The sequence below is a fragment of the Protobothrops mucrosquamatus genome, unplaced genomic scaffold, assembly GCF_001527695.2.
Source record: "Protobothrops mucrosquamatus isolate PMUCROS unplaced genomic scaffold, P.Mucros_1.0 scaffold1785, whole genome shotgun sequence".
NCBI classification, from domain to species: Eukaryota; Metazoa; Chordata; class Lepidosauria; order Squamata; family Viperidae; genus Protobothrops; species Protobothrops mucrosquamatus.
The window spans coordinates 101,080-116,119 of record NW_015387923.1 but is presented as its reverse complement, the minus strand read 5'-3'; the positions used below and the strand labels follow the sequence as shown (position 1 = coordinate 116,119).

The 15,040-nt window shown below is 36.0% G+C and overlaps 1 protein-coding gene across 1 annotated transcript in view; it reads right to left on the bottom strand.

Moving 5' to 3' along the window:
* Positions 1-5,613: 5,613 nt before the first annotated feature.
* LOC107293967 (chitotriosidase-1) overlaps positions 5,614-15,040 on the bottom strand; it is a 24,502-nt gene continuing 15,075 nt past the window's right edge. Inside the window, exons 7-11 of the mRNA XM_015823159.1 lie at positions 12,199-12,289; positions 10,095-10,277; positions 9,466-9,582; positions 8,385-8,529; positions 5,614-6,106 (exon numbers count right to left, since the gene is read on the bottom strand). Of these exons, the coding sequence (XP_015678645.1) occupies positions 8,389-8,529; positions 9,466-9,582; positions 10,095-10,277; positions 12,199-12,289 (532 nt within the window). The 3' untranslated portion in view covers positions 5,614-6,106; positions 8,385-8,388. The remainder of the gene's footprint in view (positions 6,107-8,384; positions 8,530-9,465; positions 9,583-10,094; positions 10,278-12,198; positions 12,290-15,040) is intronic.

Below are 15,040 nucleotides of genomic sequence, written 5' to 3'. Positions count from 1 at the left end.
GCAAGCGGGCCTGACCTAGGGAGGATTTTAGGTAGGGATTTTAGGTGGGGACGTTTTTAAAAAGTAATTTTAATGGGAACACAGCAATCAATATTTGGCTTTTAATTAGGTTTTAGTGGGGTTATTTTGTGTATTTTTGTATGATTTTTTCTTTTTTGTATTCTGTATATTGTATTTGTGTTTTTAATATGCTGTGAACTGCCCTGAGTCCTACGGGAGAAGGGCGGTATACAAATTAAATTAACCTAACCATTAACCTAACCTAAAACCAGTTCAGTCTTTAAGATTCATAATTAGTCAGTCTTGGAGTAGGGAGATATTAGCCAGGTTCCTTATATCCTGTGCTATTTCCAAAATGGATATGTTGATATATCCATGTATCTGTGTAGAGCTACATGAGTGAAGACATGACTGGAACCGTGTGGAATCAGAACTGAATGATTGTGTGGAAGGTCTTATAACAGTAGCTGTAGATAGAAAAGTCTCCCCTTCTCTATCCTGGTGAGAAGAATGGAGCTGTTGAACATTCAGCAACAAGTCCTGGCAAAGAAACAGGGCTATGGACAGCTAGACAGCTTTAAGGAAAAAAATCAAGAGAGGAAAAAACTTTGCCCTGTGCTCTGATGGCTCAATGCTTCTTTATGGCTTTGAAAAACATTAGGTTTCAACTTTAATTCTAAGTTTCATTAAGTCTTTAACATCTGACCACTTATATTGATTCATATTCCCCCTCTCTAAGTTCACCAGTTTTGTGTCAAAACCTTGCTCGCTTTGCACTACACCCCATCCCACTGCAGCCCTCGGTCCCTTCCACCACAAATGACTAAGTGTGCCACAAAGATAAGAATGGGTGCCTACCTCTGACACAGAGGGAAGTAAAGTCATCCCATTACCTTGCAAATTGGCCTTGCTTCTAGGCACAAAACCTCAGTACCAATAAGCAACTTTTATGTAGCTAATTCAATGGGTAGATTCCAAAAGTCTGGGTCTGTATGTATTGCATGTGTGTGAGCTCTATTTAGATGTTGCAGAATAAATTGTACAGAAAACTTTGTGTTAGAAAGCAGAGCCTGGTGACTCAGGAGCAGAAGAAAGAAGTTGGAGAAGAGAGTCAGTCTGACTTTCCTTAAGTAATCTACTGTGTTTAAGTGTAGTGTAGTGTAGTGTAGTGTAGTGTAGGATACTGCTGTTGGAGAAAGATTCAATGGGTGGTTTTTTAATGTCTGTATGTGGAACAAATCTTGCCGTCCTATCTTTTGCTTGTGGAAACAACACAAGTAGAGAAACTGAAAAAAACAAGTATAGTCATGTGGAAAAGTAGGTCAGGAATGGGTCAGTCATCCACAGAAATACTGACGTACTTGGATTCATTAGCTGCTTTTCATCAACAGCTGGCTACAGATGCAGGACAACTTCTGAAAACTTCCATAAGGATTTCAAAGTGAGGGAGCACTTTTCCTGGTCCAGCTAATGATAGTTTGATATTTTTTCAGCAAATGATTGTGCAGAGAGGATTCAGGTCTCAGAACAACTGGACAAAACTATACCAGTCCAGTCCAGTCCAGTCCAGCCCTGTATTTGTTTTACAGCTCGGCTTATAATTATTTGTTTTAAAAAATTGTACGCCACTTTAATTAAAAATGCTAAGCAACTTACAACTAATGCAATAAAACAACCACAACAGATTAATAGCCAGTAATGATGAAACTAGCAAATCAGTCATCAGCATAATGCAGTGAGATCAGCATATATTTGAAGACGGACTTAGATTTATTTAGTTAAAGGACATTGATGTAAAAAAGGATCAAATTATATTTATTTTTAGTGTCTAATTTTAAAATTATGGTTAACTGCTTAGTACTTTTCTAACAAAGGAAAATTGCATTGAATGAAGATTTTTTAAGATGCACCTATTACATAATTTTTTAAAGAAAAATACGTTGTTTTTTTCTTTTTCTTTTTTTAAAATTACATGATTTGAAAAATTGATCTAAAAATGAAATGTCACTAATTATCGATGGACTTCTTTTATTACCAGTATCTATGATGAAATATTACACAAATAAAACAATATGTCACTAATGTTCTGTGGCAGTTTTCATTAATTTTGTGCTCTCCAGGTATGTTGGATGATAACAAATTCCATCATCTGCCAGCTCTCACAGGTTTTGTATGGCTTTTTCAACTGCATTCCTCTGCAGTGGAATCAGATATACAGTATACAGAATTAGATGTTTTTGCCATGATAGAGAATATGTATTTCTCTGTCCTATAGATAATTTACTTAATATGTTCTGCTTTCTCTTTTTAATAATTATCACTTTTTATGTCCTTAAAATGATATGGCTGGGATTTTTGTACTCTGCAGTGAAATGGGGATTTCCAGGTTTAGCAAAGACAATTACTCTTACATTTGTAAAGGTGGACAAACGAAAAGTGCATGTTATTGAAAAAAGATAACATTTGATGTTTTTAGGCCATCTATTTAATAACTTGTAGAAAATCTGTCTTTTGGGTTAATTATTAAGCTTATTCTGGCAAACTAGATTAAGACTACCAAAGGTGGTAGCTATAATACTTATTCTGGCAAAAGTTACTCTTTTTGTCTTGGACAGAAACAAAATCTGTTTTTTGTTGATAAATAAAGGGGAAAAAAGTACAATAAATAAAAGTCAAAACAAATTATTCACTGCCAATCCTTTTATGGAATTTTCTTCTTTGCTCCTGACTGTTTTGGTGTATTATATCAATTCTAGTTGGTAAAATACAGGTAACAGAATGGCTTGTTAATGAGAACTCCTAGCTTGCATAGAAAAACCTGAATATTCTTGAAATAAATCTGGGCCTTGATTGCAATTGTGGCATATTGATCCAAATATGATGGGTTTACCAGTAACAGTGAATGAAGCATATGGTGTGCATATGGCTAAGAGTACGGCTGATAACTAGACTGATTTTTCTTTTTCTTACTAAACCTTCAGTTGATCAAAACCACAATGGCCAATAGTACGGACCTATCTGGTGAGGTCTTTGGGTTATGAGAAATTGAGAGTTGGGACATTAAAGGAATAAATGGTAAACAGCACAGATTCAGGAAATAAAAAACAATAGATACAGAATGCTGATTGTCTCTAAAATTAAGAGAAAGAAGAAAGTTATATCAGAACTGAACAGAGATAGTTGAAAGGCAGGCAAGGAGGGAGGGAGCAAGGAAGAAACGGAGGAAGGAAAGAAGATAGAAGAAGAAGAAGAAAAGAACGATGTAACTGAAATCTCTCAGAATTCTGGGAATTGATGTTCACACATCTTCAGGTTGCTGAGGTTGAGAAACACTGATCTACACCTTTAAAAATGTATTCATTTATTAAATTTATATTAAGAAATGTATGTGGACAATGCCCAGATGTGGCTGAACCTTGAATGGATTATGAGTATGAAGTTGTCTGTTATGTCCTGGGCCAGCAGGCACAGGCTGCAGCGATTGGCCCGGGCAGACCATGTGGATACCTGGGACAAGAAAGGCTGCTCCCAGCCTTTGCAATGATTGGCCAGCAAGGTATTCTGGGCCAGCAGGCACAGGCTACAGCGATTGACCCAGGTAGACCATGTGGATGCCCGGGACAAGAAAGGCTGCTCCCAGCCTTGCAATGATTGGCCAGCAAGGCATTGTGCAGGGGGGCTATAAAAGGGGGCCGCACCATTTTAAAACCTGTTCTGTTGGTGTTGCAATAAAGAAGAACTGTTGGAACTCGTTACTTCGTCTCAATGCCTTTTTCCTGAAACAGAACATTGTCAATTTTTGATTTAGATCAAGACAGTGTTTCCTTATTACTGTTTCTCCGTTTGCCCACAATTTCCTTATTTCTGGCTTCTGGTGGGTTTGTTTGTTTTTTAAATTTCACTACCATATCTTAACTTCCTTATAATATAGTTGGGGGGGCTTCTGGAGCTGTTGCCCTGCTTCATTCCCTGAATTTCTCTCACCAGTTCTTCCTGCACATTAAGGAAGGTAGAAAGAATTCATTTTCTGAGTGTAGCACAAGAAGTGCCATGTTTGGAAGCATCCTGGGAAACAGGGAAAACTGCAATACATTTAAATATAGTCAGATTCTGAAGACCAACTCAAATTTTGAGGAAAAGATGGAAAAGCACTAATCTTAGAACAAGATCAAGAATACGATTTTGACCAGTACATCTGGAGTAGCCCCTGAAGATTTGCCGAGAATAACAAACATTTATTATTGTTACTGTCTATCTTTGCCAAGATTTGCCACCTCTTGTATGAGACATCTTTTGTATGTGTTTGTGTGTGTGCGTGCACAAACATGTATACATGGGAGGGAATGCATTGAAGAGAATGGATTTTGCTCACATTATGAATTTAGAAATCTCTGTTCATCATGTATATGTATTAAATAATACATTAATTGCAGAAATAATAGCATATGATTAATTTATCCAATTTTCATTTCCTTACTTCATTTTAAAACCTTTTTATGAGGTACTTCCATCTTTTGCAGGGCAGCTTCTCTTGTATTTTTTTTTTTTAAAAATTTTAATGCTGTGAAATTAGTTTTTTACAAACCTAGTTTGATTCTCTTTTAGAGAATTTTAGGCAGAACAGTCGCAGAAATCGCTTCATTGAATACAATAATATTTTTGACTCCTGTAAATTCCAGAGCAACAATAATCAAATGCTACTCATGGATTGTTTATTGACAGGGCATAAAAGCTATAGACTTTTTTTTTTTAAAATTGTTCATTCATAATTAAGGCAAGTTTCAAATCCTCATGGGTGACAATTATGCAAGTTTGGTCACTACTTTCAGGATGAATTCAGCTTAAATAAGAGTCAGTTACTGTAGAATAGGGAAGGAACTTCTAAACATAGGTACTCTTTTTTAAGGAAGCAGAGTTCACCAATGACACAAACACAGCTGATATAATCCCAATTTCAACATCAGGAAAGATAAATGCTTTTTTTTAGAAACTAATACTCAAGTCATGCTATAAATGTAAAACTAAGTGATTATTCTGTCTTTTATAATCATGAATTAATCAAATAAAATAATGAAAGTAATTTCTTGACCACATATACTGCCAAGTGAAAAATAGATTTGTACATAGTCTATATACACTGTTTCTATGTTTTAAATTGGATCTGGACTGCTTTGTACATGCATTTCTTATGTATCCCACAGTGTTTTCAGATAATGTGATTGGAATTGGTTATTTCATTAGCAATATTTTGTTCAGCCATGGAAGCTCCATGCATGCTTATTCTTAGCACAGTTTTCAGCCTCTATAAATGACAGAGCTAAAATGCTTGGTTTTTTTTTTTTTGCTGCACCATGCTCATGTAAAATAGTATGTATGCCATAGTTAATTTTCTATCAAATTTATCTCCAGCACAAGCTGAATCTTTATCCTACTTTGGACACATTATGCAAAGACCTAGCTCTCCAGAGAAGTCTATAATGCTGGGAAAGGTGGAAGAAAAGAAAAGAGGATGACCAGCAGCAAAGTGGATAGACTCAAATAGAGAGAGGCCATTATTATTTAATATAATCTGCTACTGTAATCTGTAAAGATACAAAGAAAAATATAACGGCTATGATTGCAATTAGTTTATTTCTGGTGCACTTTAGACTATTACTATAAAATAGTAATTAATATTATCATGAAGTAATAATATCTTGTTTACATGCTGGAATAAAGATCAAAGGATAGTATGCATTTATTAAAGGTTAGAGAAATGTATTGATGAATACATTGGAAAAAATGGATAGTTTAATTTAGAGACAATACATTGTTAGTTATAGAATGTGATTATCTTTGGGATTGACGAGGACCAGTGCTTCAATTAAAATAGTTGCAACATCTATATGGATTGTCAAGCATTAGCCTTACTGGACCCAGCATATGGAAATGGTACTTGTTGGATCCAATTACTTATAGTCTAATATATAATTCATAATTTAATATGCTGTAGTTCCCTTTAGCCTTATCAAAGTGAAAAGCTGTTTGCTACTGGTGAAGCAGTTTGTCTTGGACCTAGATCTGACATTTCATCTTCAGGAATGTTGCTGAAACTGAAAGAGAAAACCTGCCAAAAGAATAACATTAGTTTAGCAACATTTCAAGCTACACAGTCTCTCTCAATTTTATTTCTAGCCCTCCTTTAAACCTCTGGATAGCTTACAGCCTATAAAATACTTTCTCCCCCCCCCCGATAAATATGGTGTTCTGGAAGACCATTAAGACCTGACTCTATGTATATGGAGTCAGGTCTTCATGTTTTCAATTGTTATGGCTCCTTTTTAGTTTGGGTGGTTTTGTTGTCATGGTTTCAAAAAAAAATTGAATAATTTTTTGTGTATTCTGTTGTTTAATTGTGTATTCTGCCCAATCACTCCTCTGTTGGAGGAGTGGTCATAACAACAATTATTATTATTATTATTATTATTATTATTATTATTATTATTATTATTATTAATAATAATAATAACAAAGTATATTTATCAACAGCTGAATTTCAAAATTCAAAAAGATGCATCTTGGCTTTACCTGTAAAAGCAAGCTAAGTGGGATCCATTCTGGACTGCGGGGGGGGGCTAAATGTTCCATGGATTTGGGGCTGCAAATTTTAGTTTATATCTGTCTTGTTGAAAGGACAAGAATATTCTGCAAACTCTAATTCAGTGGGGCATTTAGAAATGTAGGCCTGGCAATACGCCATCATAAATTAGTTGTGGGGAGGAATCATAATAAATATAAGGATATTACTTTTTTTTTTAAAGAAACTTATTCCATCAATGTATCATGTGGAGAAAAAATAAATTCACTCCCTCTTCCCAGCATAGAGTTGCCTCCACTTAACTGCACTGTAAGAAGTGTTTTCTATGTCTCAGTGTAGAATATTTTTCTGCAAGAAAATTTGCTTTATCTTGTCATTAACTTCCATGTAGTATAATACTATTGTTCAATTTATTTATTGTGCCTTAGAGGGCAAATAACATTTAATAGTTGTTCTAAACTTGTTTTTATGATTAAGTCCAACAAATGGATTAAGGATATAATGTACCTGACTGGACATAAAATAAGATTAAATGGGAAGGGGAATTTTTTTCTGCACTTTGGAGATTGTTTTTGGAGAGAGATAATTGTAAAGATAAAAGAAAATATCTGCCTATTCAAGAAAAGTTTCTATGAGCCTGGTTCAGTTCATTGGTTCTCAATGACTATTCCATGTGATTAAATCTGATTTACTACAAAGGGAGCAAAAAGGGGAAAATAACAGTAAAATCTTTTACAAAATAATAGTAGGGTTAAAGTGACATTTTAGAAATATTTATGTTCTCCCAAAGTATACTATATTTATCTAAAAAGAAAATCAAAACTGGAGGACATAGTAGAACCGTAACAGATCATATTATTCCTCCTACGGTAGCAATTCCTTTGAAATGAAATAGGATTCTTTAAAATCAAATTTTGCTCTAGAATCTTTTCTATTCAGTATAGGTTACAGAGCTGGCAACCTTTTCTTGCCTGTTCATCTGCACTGACAAATATTGCATGGAAGGCTTCCAAGGTCCCTTCCAACTCTGTTGCTCTTAAAATGAATAATCTCTCAACAGAACATGCAACCAGTGTATTGTATACTGTTGCCTTTTGTGCTTATGGTTCCCAGTGGGGACAAAGATCCTGAGTGGAAAGGGAAAAGGTTTTCTATGCCTTCCCTTCCCAGCACCACTTCTACTCAGAGAAATAAGGAGGCTGTGCCTCTTCACTTTTCAAAATAACAGAAGTCCCCCTCCCGTCCCTTTGCGAAGTAAAGCAGATTGTTTCCTTGTGGACTCCTTGTCAAGGAGGAGTTACTTGCCTCCATGAGACCAAGTGCCTTGTTAAGGTTTATCATGGCCAATCCGCACAAGTTTAGTGAATTAAACGGAAGTCTCACTTTTGAATAAACATTGTTTAGAACTGACCTCTGAATATCTTCACTAGGGGAGAGCAAAATCTTACAAACTCATGTCTGTGATGTTGACAATGTAACCGAAATATTTTTTTCTACTACTAGACTTTAGAGTCATTCAATAAAGCTTTTTTTTAACCATACATAGTTGACCTATTGGAGGGCAAGATAGTAAATATTTACTAGTAAGTTTTACTATTTCAGATGGCTATAGATGTTTGTATTGGAAAAAAGTGATATAAGATCTTGAGCATTATGGTAAAGAAAATGCTTTCCCTTTTACAGAAATGTTGAAACTTTTCATATCTTGACATTGCTATATAATGGGAAATACCAGTAGAATGAGGATGTTGGGTAAATGCTTGGTTCCGTTAAAATATGACTTTAAGGAAAAAACCCTAAATATTACCCAATTAATTTGTGGAACTCATCTGCTTTTTCAGAGTGTGAATAAGTGGGTATCTTCCTTCTTTGCAAAAGGAGCCACTGAAGTCATCTAGGTCTAAGGCCCACACCATACCACCTCCCAGGTTTTGGTTTTTCAAATACTGGACCTAAATGAAACAGAAAATAGGAATTCAAAGGCTTGAACTCAAATAGAAATCACATTGCTCAACAGTTATAGCTGCCATGATTTGCCATGGTCTGGAGATGGTGCTAGGCTTGGCAATAGGAACTTATCTAGGGCACCAAATTTTAAGGGGTGCAAAAATGGAAAAGACTGGTGAAATATTAGTATAAAATCTGGTAATCCTTCCTTGGTGCTTTAAAACTTTTTCTTTCTACCCTTTTTGAAAACACCCATAAAATTGGTCAAGCAGTAATGAATAGCACACTAGCCAGACATTGCAAGCCACGAAAAAGAAATTATTACTATAGCTATAGACTCCAGGAAGCTAATATTCATGATGCAAGACCAAAGTTGGATAGGAAGATACTGACTGAGCAAGTTGTGTATCAACTAATCAAAGTTTATACTCATGTACTAGTGCACTCACTTGAGGATTAAATATAATTTCACAGAATGGTTGCCCTATGGCTACAATGGGTTTTGATGTATTTAAAATTATTTACTGCGATTCAGGGTAAATATAGTGAAAATGTCCCCCCTCCCCCCCAAAGGGGAAAAATTATCCAGGCTGAAAATTGTAAGTGTGAAACTCAAAACCTAGAAGGAAAAAAGAAGCAAGAGGGTGCCTCTTTACATGGGGTGTCAGAATATGACTTTGCCTACAGCACCACAATGTCTCAAGCCAGCCTGCATGGTTACAGGGTTATATGTCTGAGGAAAATGTGATTAACCATAGGTTTCCACTGATATATGCTTAGTGAAAACCAGGACTATTGTAATTTCTACAAAAATGCCTTTCACATATAAAGAAACCTTAACCAGTCTATGTTGTTACCATCTTGTGATTTATGAACAGAAAGGTTGCCGTGCTATGCTAGAAGAATACATAAGCATTTAAATTAAAATATATAATCCTTACCTTATTAGTAATGCTGCTGACATCATCGTATCCTACCCATTGGTTTCCTTTGAAGGAATATGGAACCTTCTGATCTTCAATCACTTTTGTGGTAGCACCATTTTTAAAGTCACAGATCTGAAACAGAGTATATACTTGACTTGAGACAGATGTATTTTGTCTTGGCAAAGAAGTATGAATAACTCAGGATATTCCAAGAATGCATCTTTAGTACTTGGGCCAAAGTTTTCATTAGAAAGTTTTCAGACAAATTGTAGGAAACATGGAACAAATAATGATTCCCTGTTTTCATCGCTTGTATCTATTAAGATTAGGTTTGCAATAGAAAACAGAATAGTAAGAGAAGAAGGCAATATCCTTGCAACCCCACAATAAGGAAGTTGTAATCTAGGACTGAACACCCAAGATGCTTCATTCTAGAGATCTGTTCTGGAAGCAGTGAGTATATTGATATTTTAAATCATTTCAGCTATACCAACCTGTATACTTGTAAATGTATGATTTAAAAATATCAATACATCTCTGCAGTATCTACCAAAGGGGATCAAACATGAGCAAGTGCGGGGCTTCTTGGAATTTATCCTTTTTTGGAGAAGTGAAGGGGGCATAACTATATATCTTTTCCTTACCTCATAATAAGCCAAAAATCCTCTCTCTTTTGTGTAAATACCAGCTGTGCCAGGCCCTGAAGTTGGTGCCTTCACTCCATTCTGTGAAGTAGAAAGGGTGAAGGTTCGTCCATAGGCGGGAATTCCCAGAACAATCTTTTTAGGTGGTGCTCCCTTGCTCTTCCAGTACTTCACAGCATTGTCCTTTGGTGAAATAAATGAATAAGCAAGACTTCAATCCATTTTGTCTGGCTTTGCGGCTAACCCTTTTTATTATTCAGTTATGCTGCAGTCCTAACATAAATATATCGGTGAAGATACTGTCACATATACCAAGGAAAATGGTTCTATTTTAAGACATTCAGACTGGCACTTTTTCTTCCCAACAAATAGCCTTTCATTTCATACTGAGGAAAGTTTATTCCTTTCAGATGGGTGAGGAATTCCCTCGCCTTCCACGTTTTGAGCTGCAGTTAAAGTTGTATCAATCAGTATTGCCAATTGTGAAGAAACTGTAGTTCAAAAATATTTGGAATTTTACCAATAGCATGTTGAATTGATTAGAGGATCTTATGAATTTATGCAGCAGTTTTGTAAGGAATGCAAGGAAGATTATAGAAAGGAACTAATGAGTAAAACTCTATTGTCACTCAAACGTTTTGGATGTCATTCACTATTATATTCATGAAGTATCTGGAATAGGCAGGAAACAAACAGAATTGTAGGGAAAAGGTTAACACATTGACACTGTAATATCCTATCTCCATCTACAAATGCTTAAGATATAGATACTATTAAAGATAATAAAGGTATTTCAAAATTATATTTCATCTATATTTTCACTGGATGTTGTATAGGCAAAGAACAAATAGTTTAACAGATAGATAATATTCTAAGGTGGCATAAGATTAAAAAAAACTTTTATATTACTTTGAAACTTAATAATAATAATAATAATAATAATAATAATAATAATAATAATAATAATAATAATAATAATAATAATAATAATAATAATAATAATAATAAAGTTGGAAGGGACCTTGCAGGTCATCGAGTCCAACCCCCTGCTCAGGCAGGAAACCCTATACCATTTCGGACAAATGGCTGTCCAGTCTCTTCTTAAAAACTTCCAGTGTTGGAGCATTCACCGCTTCTGGAGGCAGGTTGTTCCACTGGTTAATTGTTCTAACTGTCAGGAAGTTTCTTCTTAGTTCTAGGTTGCTTCTCTCCTTGATCAGTTTCCATCCATTGCTTCTTGTCCTGCCTTCAGGCGCCTTGGAGAATGGCTTGACTCCCTCTTCTTTGTGGCAGCCCCTGAGATATTGGAACACTGCTATCATGTCCCCCCTTGTCCTTCTCTTCGTTAAACTAGACATACCCAATTCCAGCAACCGTTCCTTATATGTTTTAGCCTCCAGTCCCCTAATCATCTTTGTTGCTCTTCTCTGTACTCTTTGTAGAGTCTCAATATCTTTTTTACATCGTGGTGACCAAAACTGGATGCAGTATTCCAAGTGTGGCCTTACCAAGGCATTGTAAAGTGGTATTAATACTTCACGTGATCTTGATTCTATCCCTGTTAATGCAGCCCAGCACTGTGTTGGCTTTTTTGGCAGCTGCAGCACACTGCTGGCTCACATTTAAGTGATTGTCCACTAGGACTCTGAGATCCCTCTCACAGTTACTACTATTGAGCAAGGTACCCCCTATACTATACCTGTACATTTGGTTTTTCTTGCCTAAATGTAGAACCTTACTTTTTTCACCATTGAATTTCATTTTGTTAGATAACACCCAGTGTTCACTTGTGTTTTCCTATCTGATATTACATAGTTAGAATGTTTCTTTTTACAATTACTAGCTCCTTAAAACTGCTAGCAAAAAGATCTGTGAAACCGGCTTTTCTTAGAGAACCATTGTAATTTTTCAGGTGCACAACATGAATATATTAAAAGGGAAAGTGTTGAATAAAATATTTTAAACCAGCATGCTGATTCTCAATCTCTGTTTGTTAAACTGTGTTCTGAATGTAACAAGTGTTAAATAGGTAATTACTTTTGATCATTTCTCTAAATCTAAATGTAAAGATTCTCTATGGGATAAAAAAGTGTTTATCACATACAGTATCAGGGTATAGGGGGCTGACATGTCCTGTGACTCCATCTGAGGCTCCATGAAAATCATATGTCATGAGGTTGATAAAGTCCAGAGATCTATGAGGAAAGTAAGAAAATTTATATTATGTGAATTACATCTTTATTATCTTTATTATCATACAGGTAGACCTCAATGTACGACCACAATTGAACCCAACATTTCTGTTGTTAAGTGAGGCATTTGTTAAGTGACTTTTGTCCCATTTTACAACTTTTTTTGCCATAGTTGTTAAGTGAATCACTGCAGTTGATAAGTTAGTAACACAGTTGTTAAGTGGGCTTCCCCATTGACTTTGCTTGTCAGAAGGCCGGAAAAGGTGATCACATTATTATTATTATTATTTATTAAATTTATATACCGCCCTATCTCCCTTGCGGGACTCAGGGCGGTGAACAGGCAATACTAAAAACCACGAATAAATAAATAGTTTCTGTTTTAAAATCGAATTGAATAATAGGCCTGTTCTAAAAACACACCCATACAAAAACCCCCACTGAAACACAATCCAAACTACGCCAGGCCGGCCGCACGGAATAGATGGGCCTTCAGGGCTCGGCGAAAAAGGCGCAGGTCCGCAACTGTACGTAGGTCGGGGGGTAGGTCATTCCAGAGGGCAGGAGCTGCCACAGAGAAGGCTCTCCCCCTGGGGGTCGCCAGCCGGCATTGTCTGGCCGACGGCACTCTAAGAAGGCCCTCTCTGTGGGAGCGGACTGGTCGAAGGGAGGTGTTTGGTAGGTGACCCCGGGACACAGCAAAGGTCATAAATATGAACCAGTTGCCAAGCATCTGAATTTTGTTCACATGATCATTGGGTGCCACAAAAGTCGTAACTATGAAAAATGATCATAAGTCACATTTTTCAGTGTTGTTGTAACTTTGAACGGTCACTAAACGAAATGTAGGACTACCTGTAATTTGAATGACTCCACAAAGCAAGACATTTTGCAACTAAGGAATAAGAACTTGTTAACTTACAATGTTGGAGCCAACAGATCAAATTAATTTAAATGTGAGCATGCTCGCCATTTTAGTTAATAATTTTTCCAGCATATATACTCACTCTGAGATCTTGTCCACTTCATAAGCATTGTCAATAGTCTGCTTCCCAGCAGCAACGGCAGCACTTAGCAAGAGTCTTTTCTTTCCTGTTCTCTGAGCTTCTGCTGTAAATTCTTTCATCATTTCCTAAGATTAGCAGATAACAGCATTTAGTTTTACCCCTGTCATTTTTTTAAAAATAAAATAAAATATAAATTAAAAATGTAGGTTACTCAAAAAGAAGCAGGTGATTGAATGAGTGGCTAGTGATACCAATTCAGTCACTTTTGTGTCCAAAGTAACTGCAAATCCAGGATGCTTCTTGTTTGAGTTCTATTTTTATTAAAGAGGTTTTTAGGTATCTATTACATATCGTTTGAGAGCCAGTTTGATGTAATGGTTAAGACATAGGCTAGAAACCAGGAGACGTAGAGTTTTAGTCTTATTTTAGACACAAAGCCAGCTGGGTTACCTTGGGCTAATGATTCTCTTTCTTAGACCTTGGAAGGAGACAAAGGCAAACCATTTTGCCTTTTGCAAAGGCAAAAACTTTGCAAAGAAAACTGCAAGAAGTCCAAGAAATCTCCAAAAATCACACACAATTGAACAGAAGGGGGGGAAATCCATATTGCTTACTTGCTGTGTTTATTAACAGATTTACATTTGAGCATTTGATGTGTACCATCCTATTGTGGGGTCTTAGCTTTAGATAAAAAAAGGTATCCCTGTATTACATTTTGGAATCTAGTAACTGATTGCGTATGCAAGTCTGTTAAGACTTGGTTCTAGTAATACAGTAATTATTAAACAGCATTCATTCTATACAACTTTTGGAATATTTCCTGATGTTTTGATTCACTAACACTACCATACATAGAATTCGCTAGTATAAAATAACATTGCAACAAGAAACTTTTTATTTGCTGTTTGCATTTTTTCATCAACTTAAAATTTTGCAGTACCTGAACTAAGAAGGTGAAACGTTGTTTATCCTCTGCAGGGCTGCCTCTGGCACCAGGATATTCCCAGTCTAGATCTAAGCCATCAAAGCCATGTTTTCGGACGAATGAAACCACAGAAGAAATAAATATCTGGCGATTGGGAGCAGTAGCTACCATTGCAGAGAATCTACCAAAGAAGTTGCATATGAGCACATCAAAAAAACAGGATACCAATTAACTTTGTCATGTACATATATCATATGTGTTCCCATCCAGTATCAGTACCCATCCTATAGAATATGGCGTACACTTTCCATAGAAATGAACTTTTTATGTTAGTTTACAGAGGGGGAAGACATAGTTAATATCTTTTTTTTTAAGTTCTATCTTTTTTGACTTGAAAAGATACTTAGTCCCAAATAATGTATTTCCAATCAAATCTTCCTTCAGCCTGATTCTATTTTTTTTTCAATTTTAGTTCCAAATAATATTTGATGTTTTAAACAAGTTTTGAAACATGAATATTATATTACTACATGATTAAGTATGTACAGTAACCAGTTTTATGCACATTTGCTAACTTTTCTTATTACAGTTTCATATTTTTCATCTTGTGCAGTCATCATGCAGACATTTTAATATACCCAAGGACAGTCCTATTGGCCCTGCGCGATTCACCCCTCGCGCAGGCCTGGCCCATTAAGATCTCCAGGGCCCACCTTGAGGATGGGGTTTGGAACCCCGAGAGGTGGCATGCTGCAGGCACTAGCCAAAAATTTCGGAAATTGGCCAAATTAAGGCTCTTTTTAAAGGGGTGTTTTAATAAAT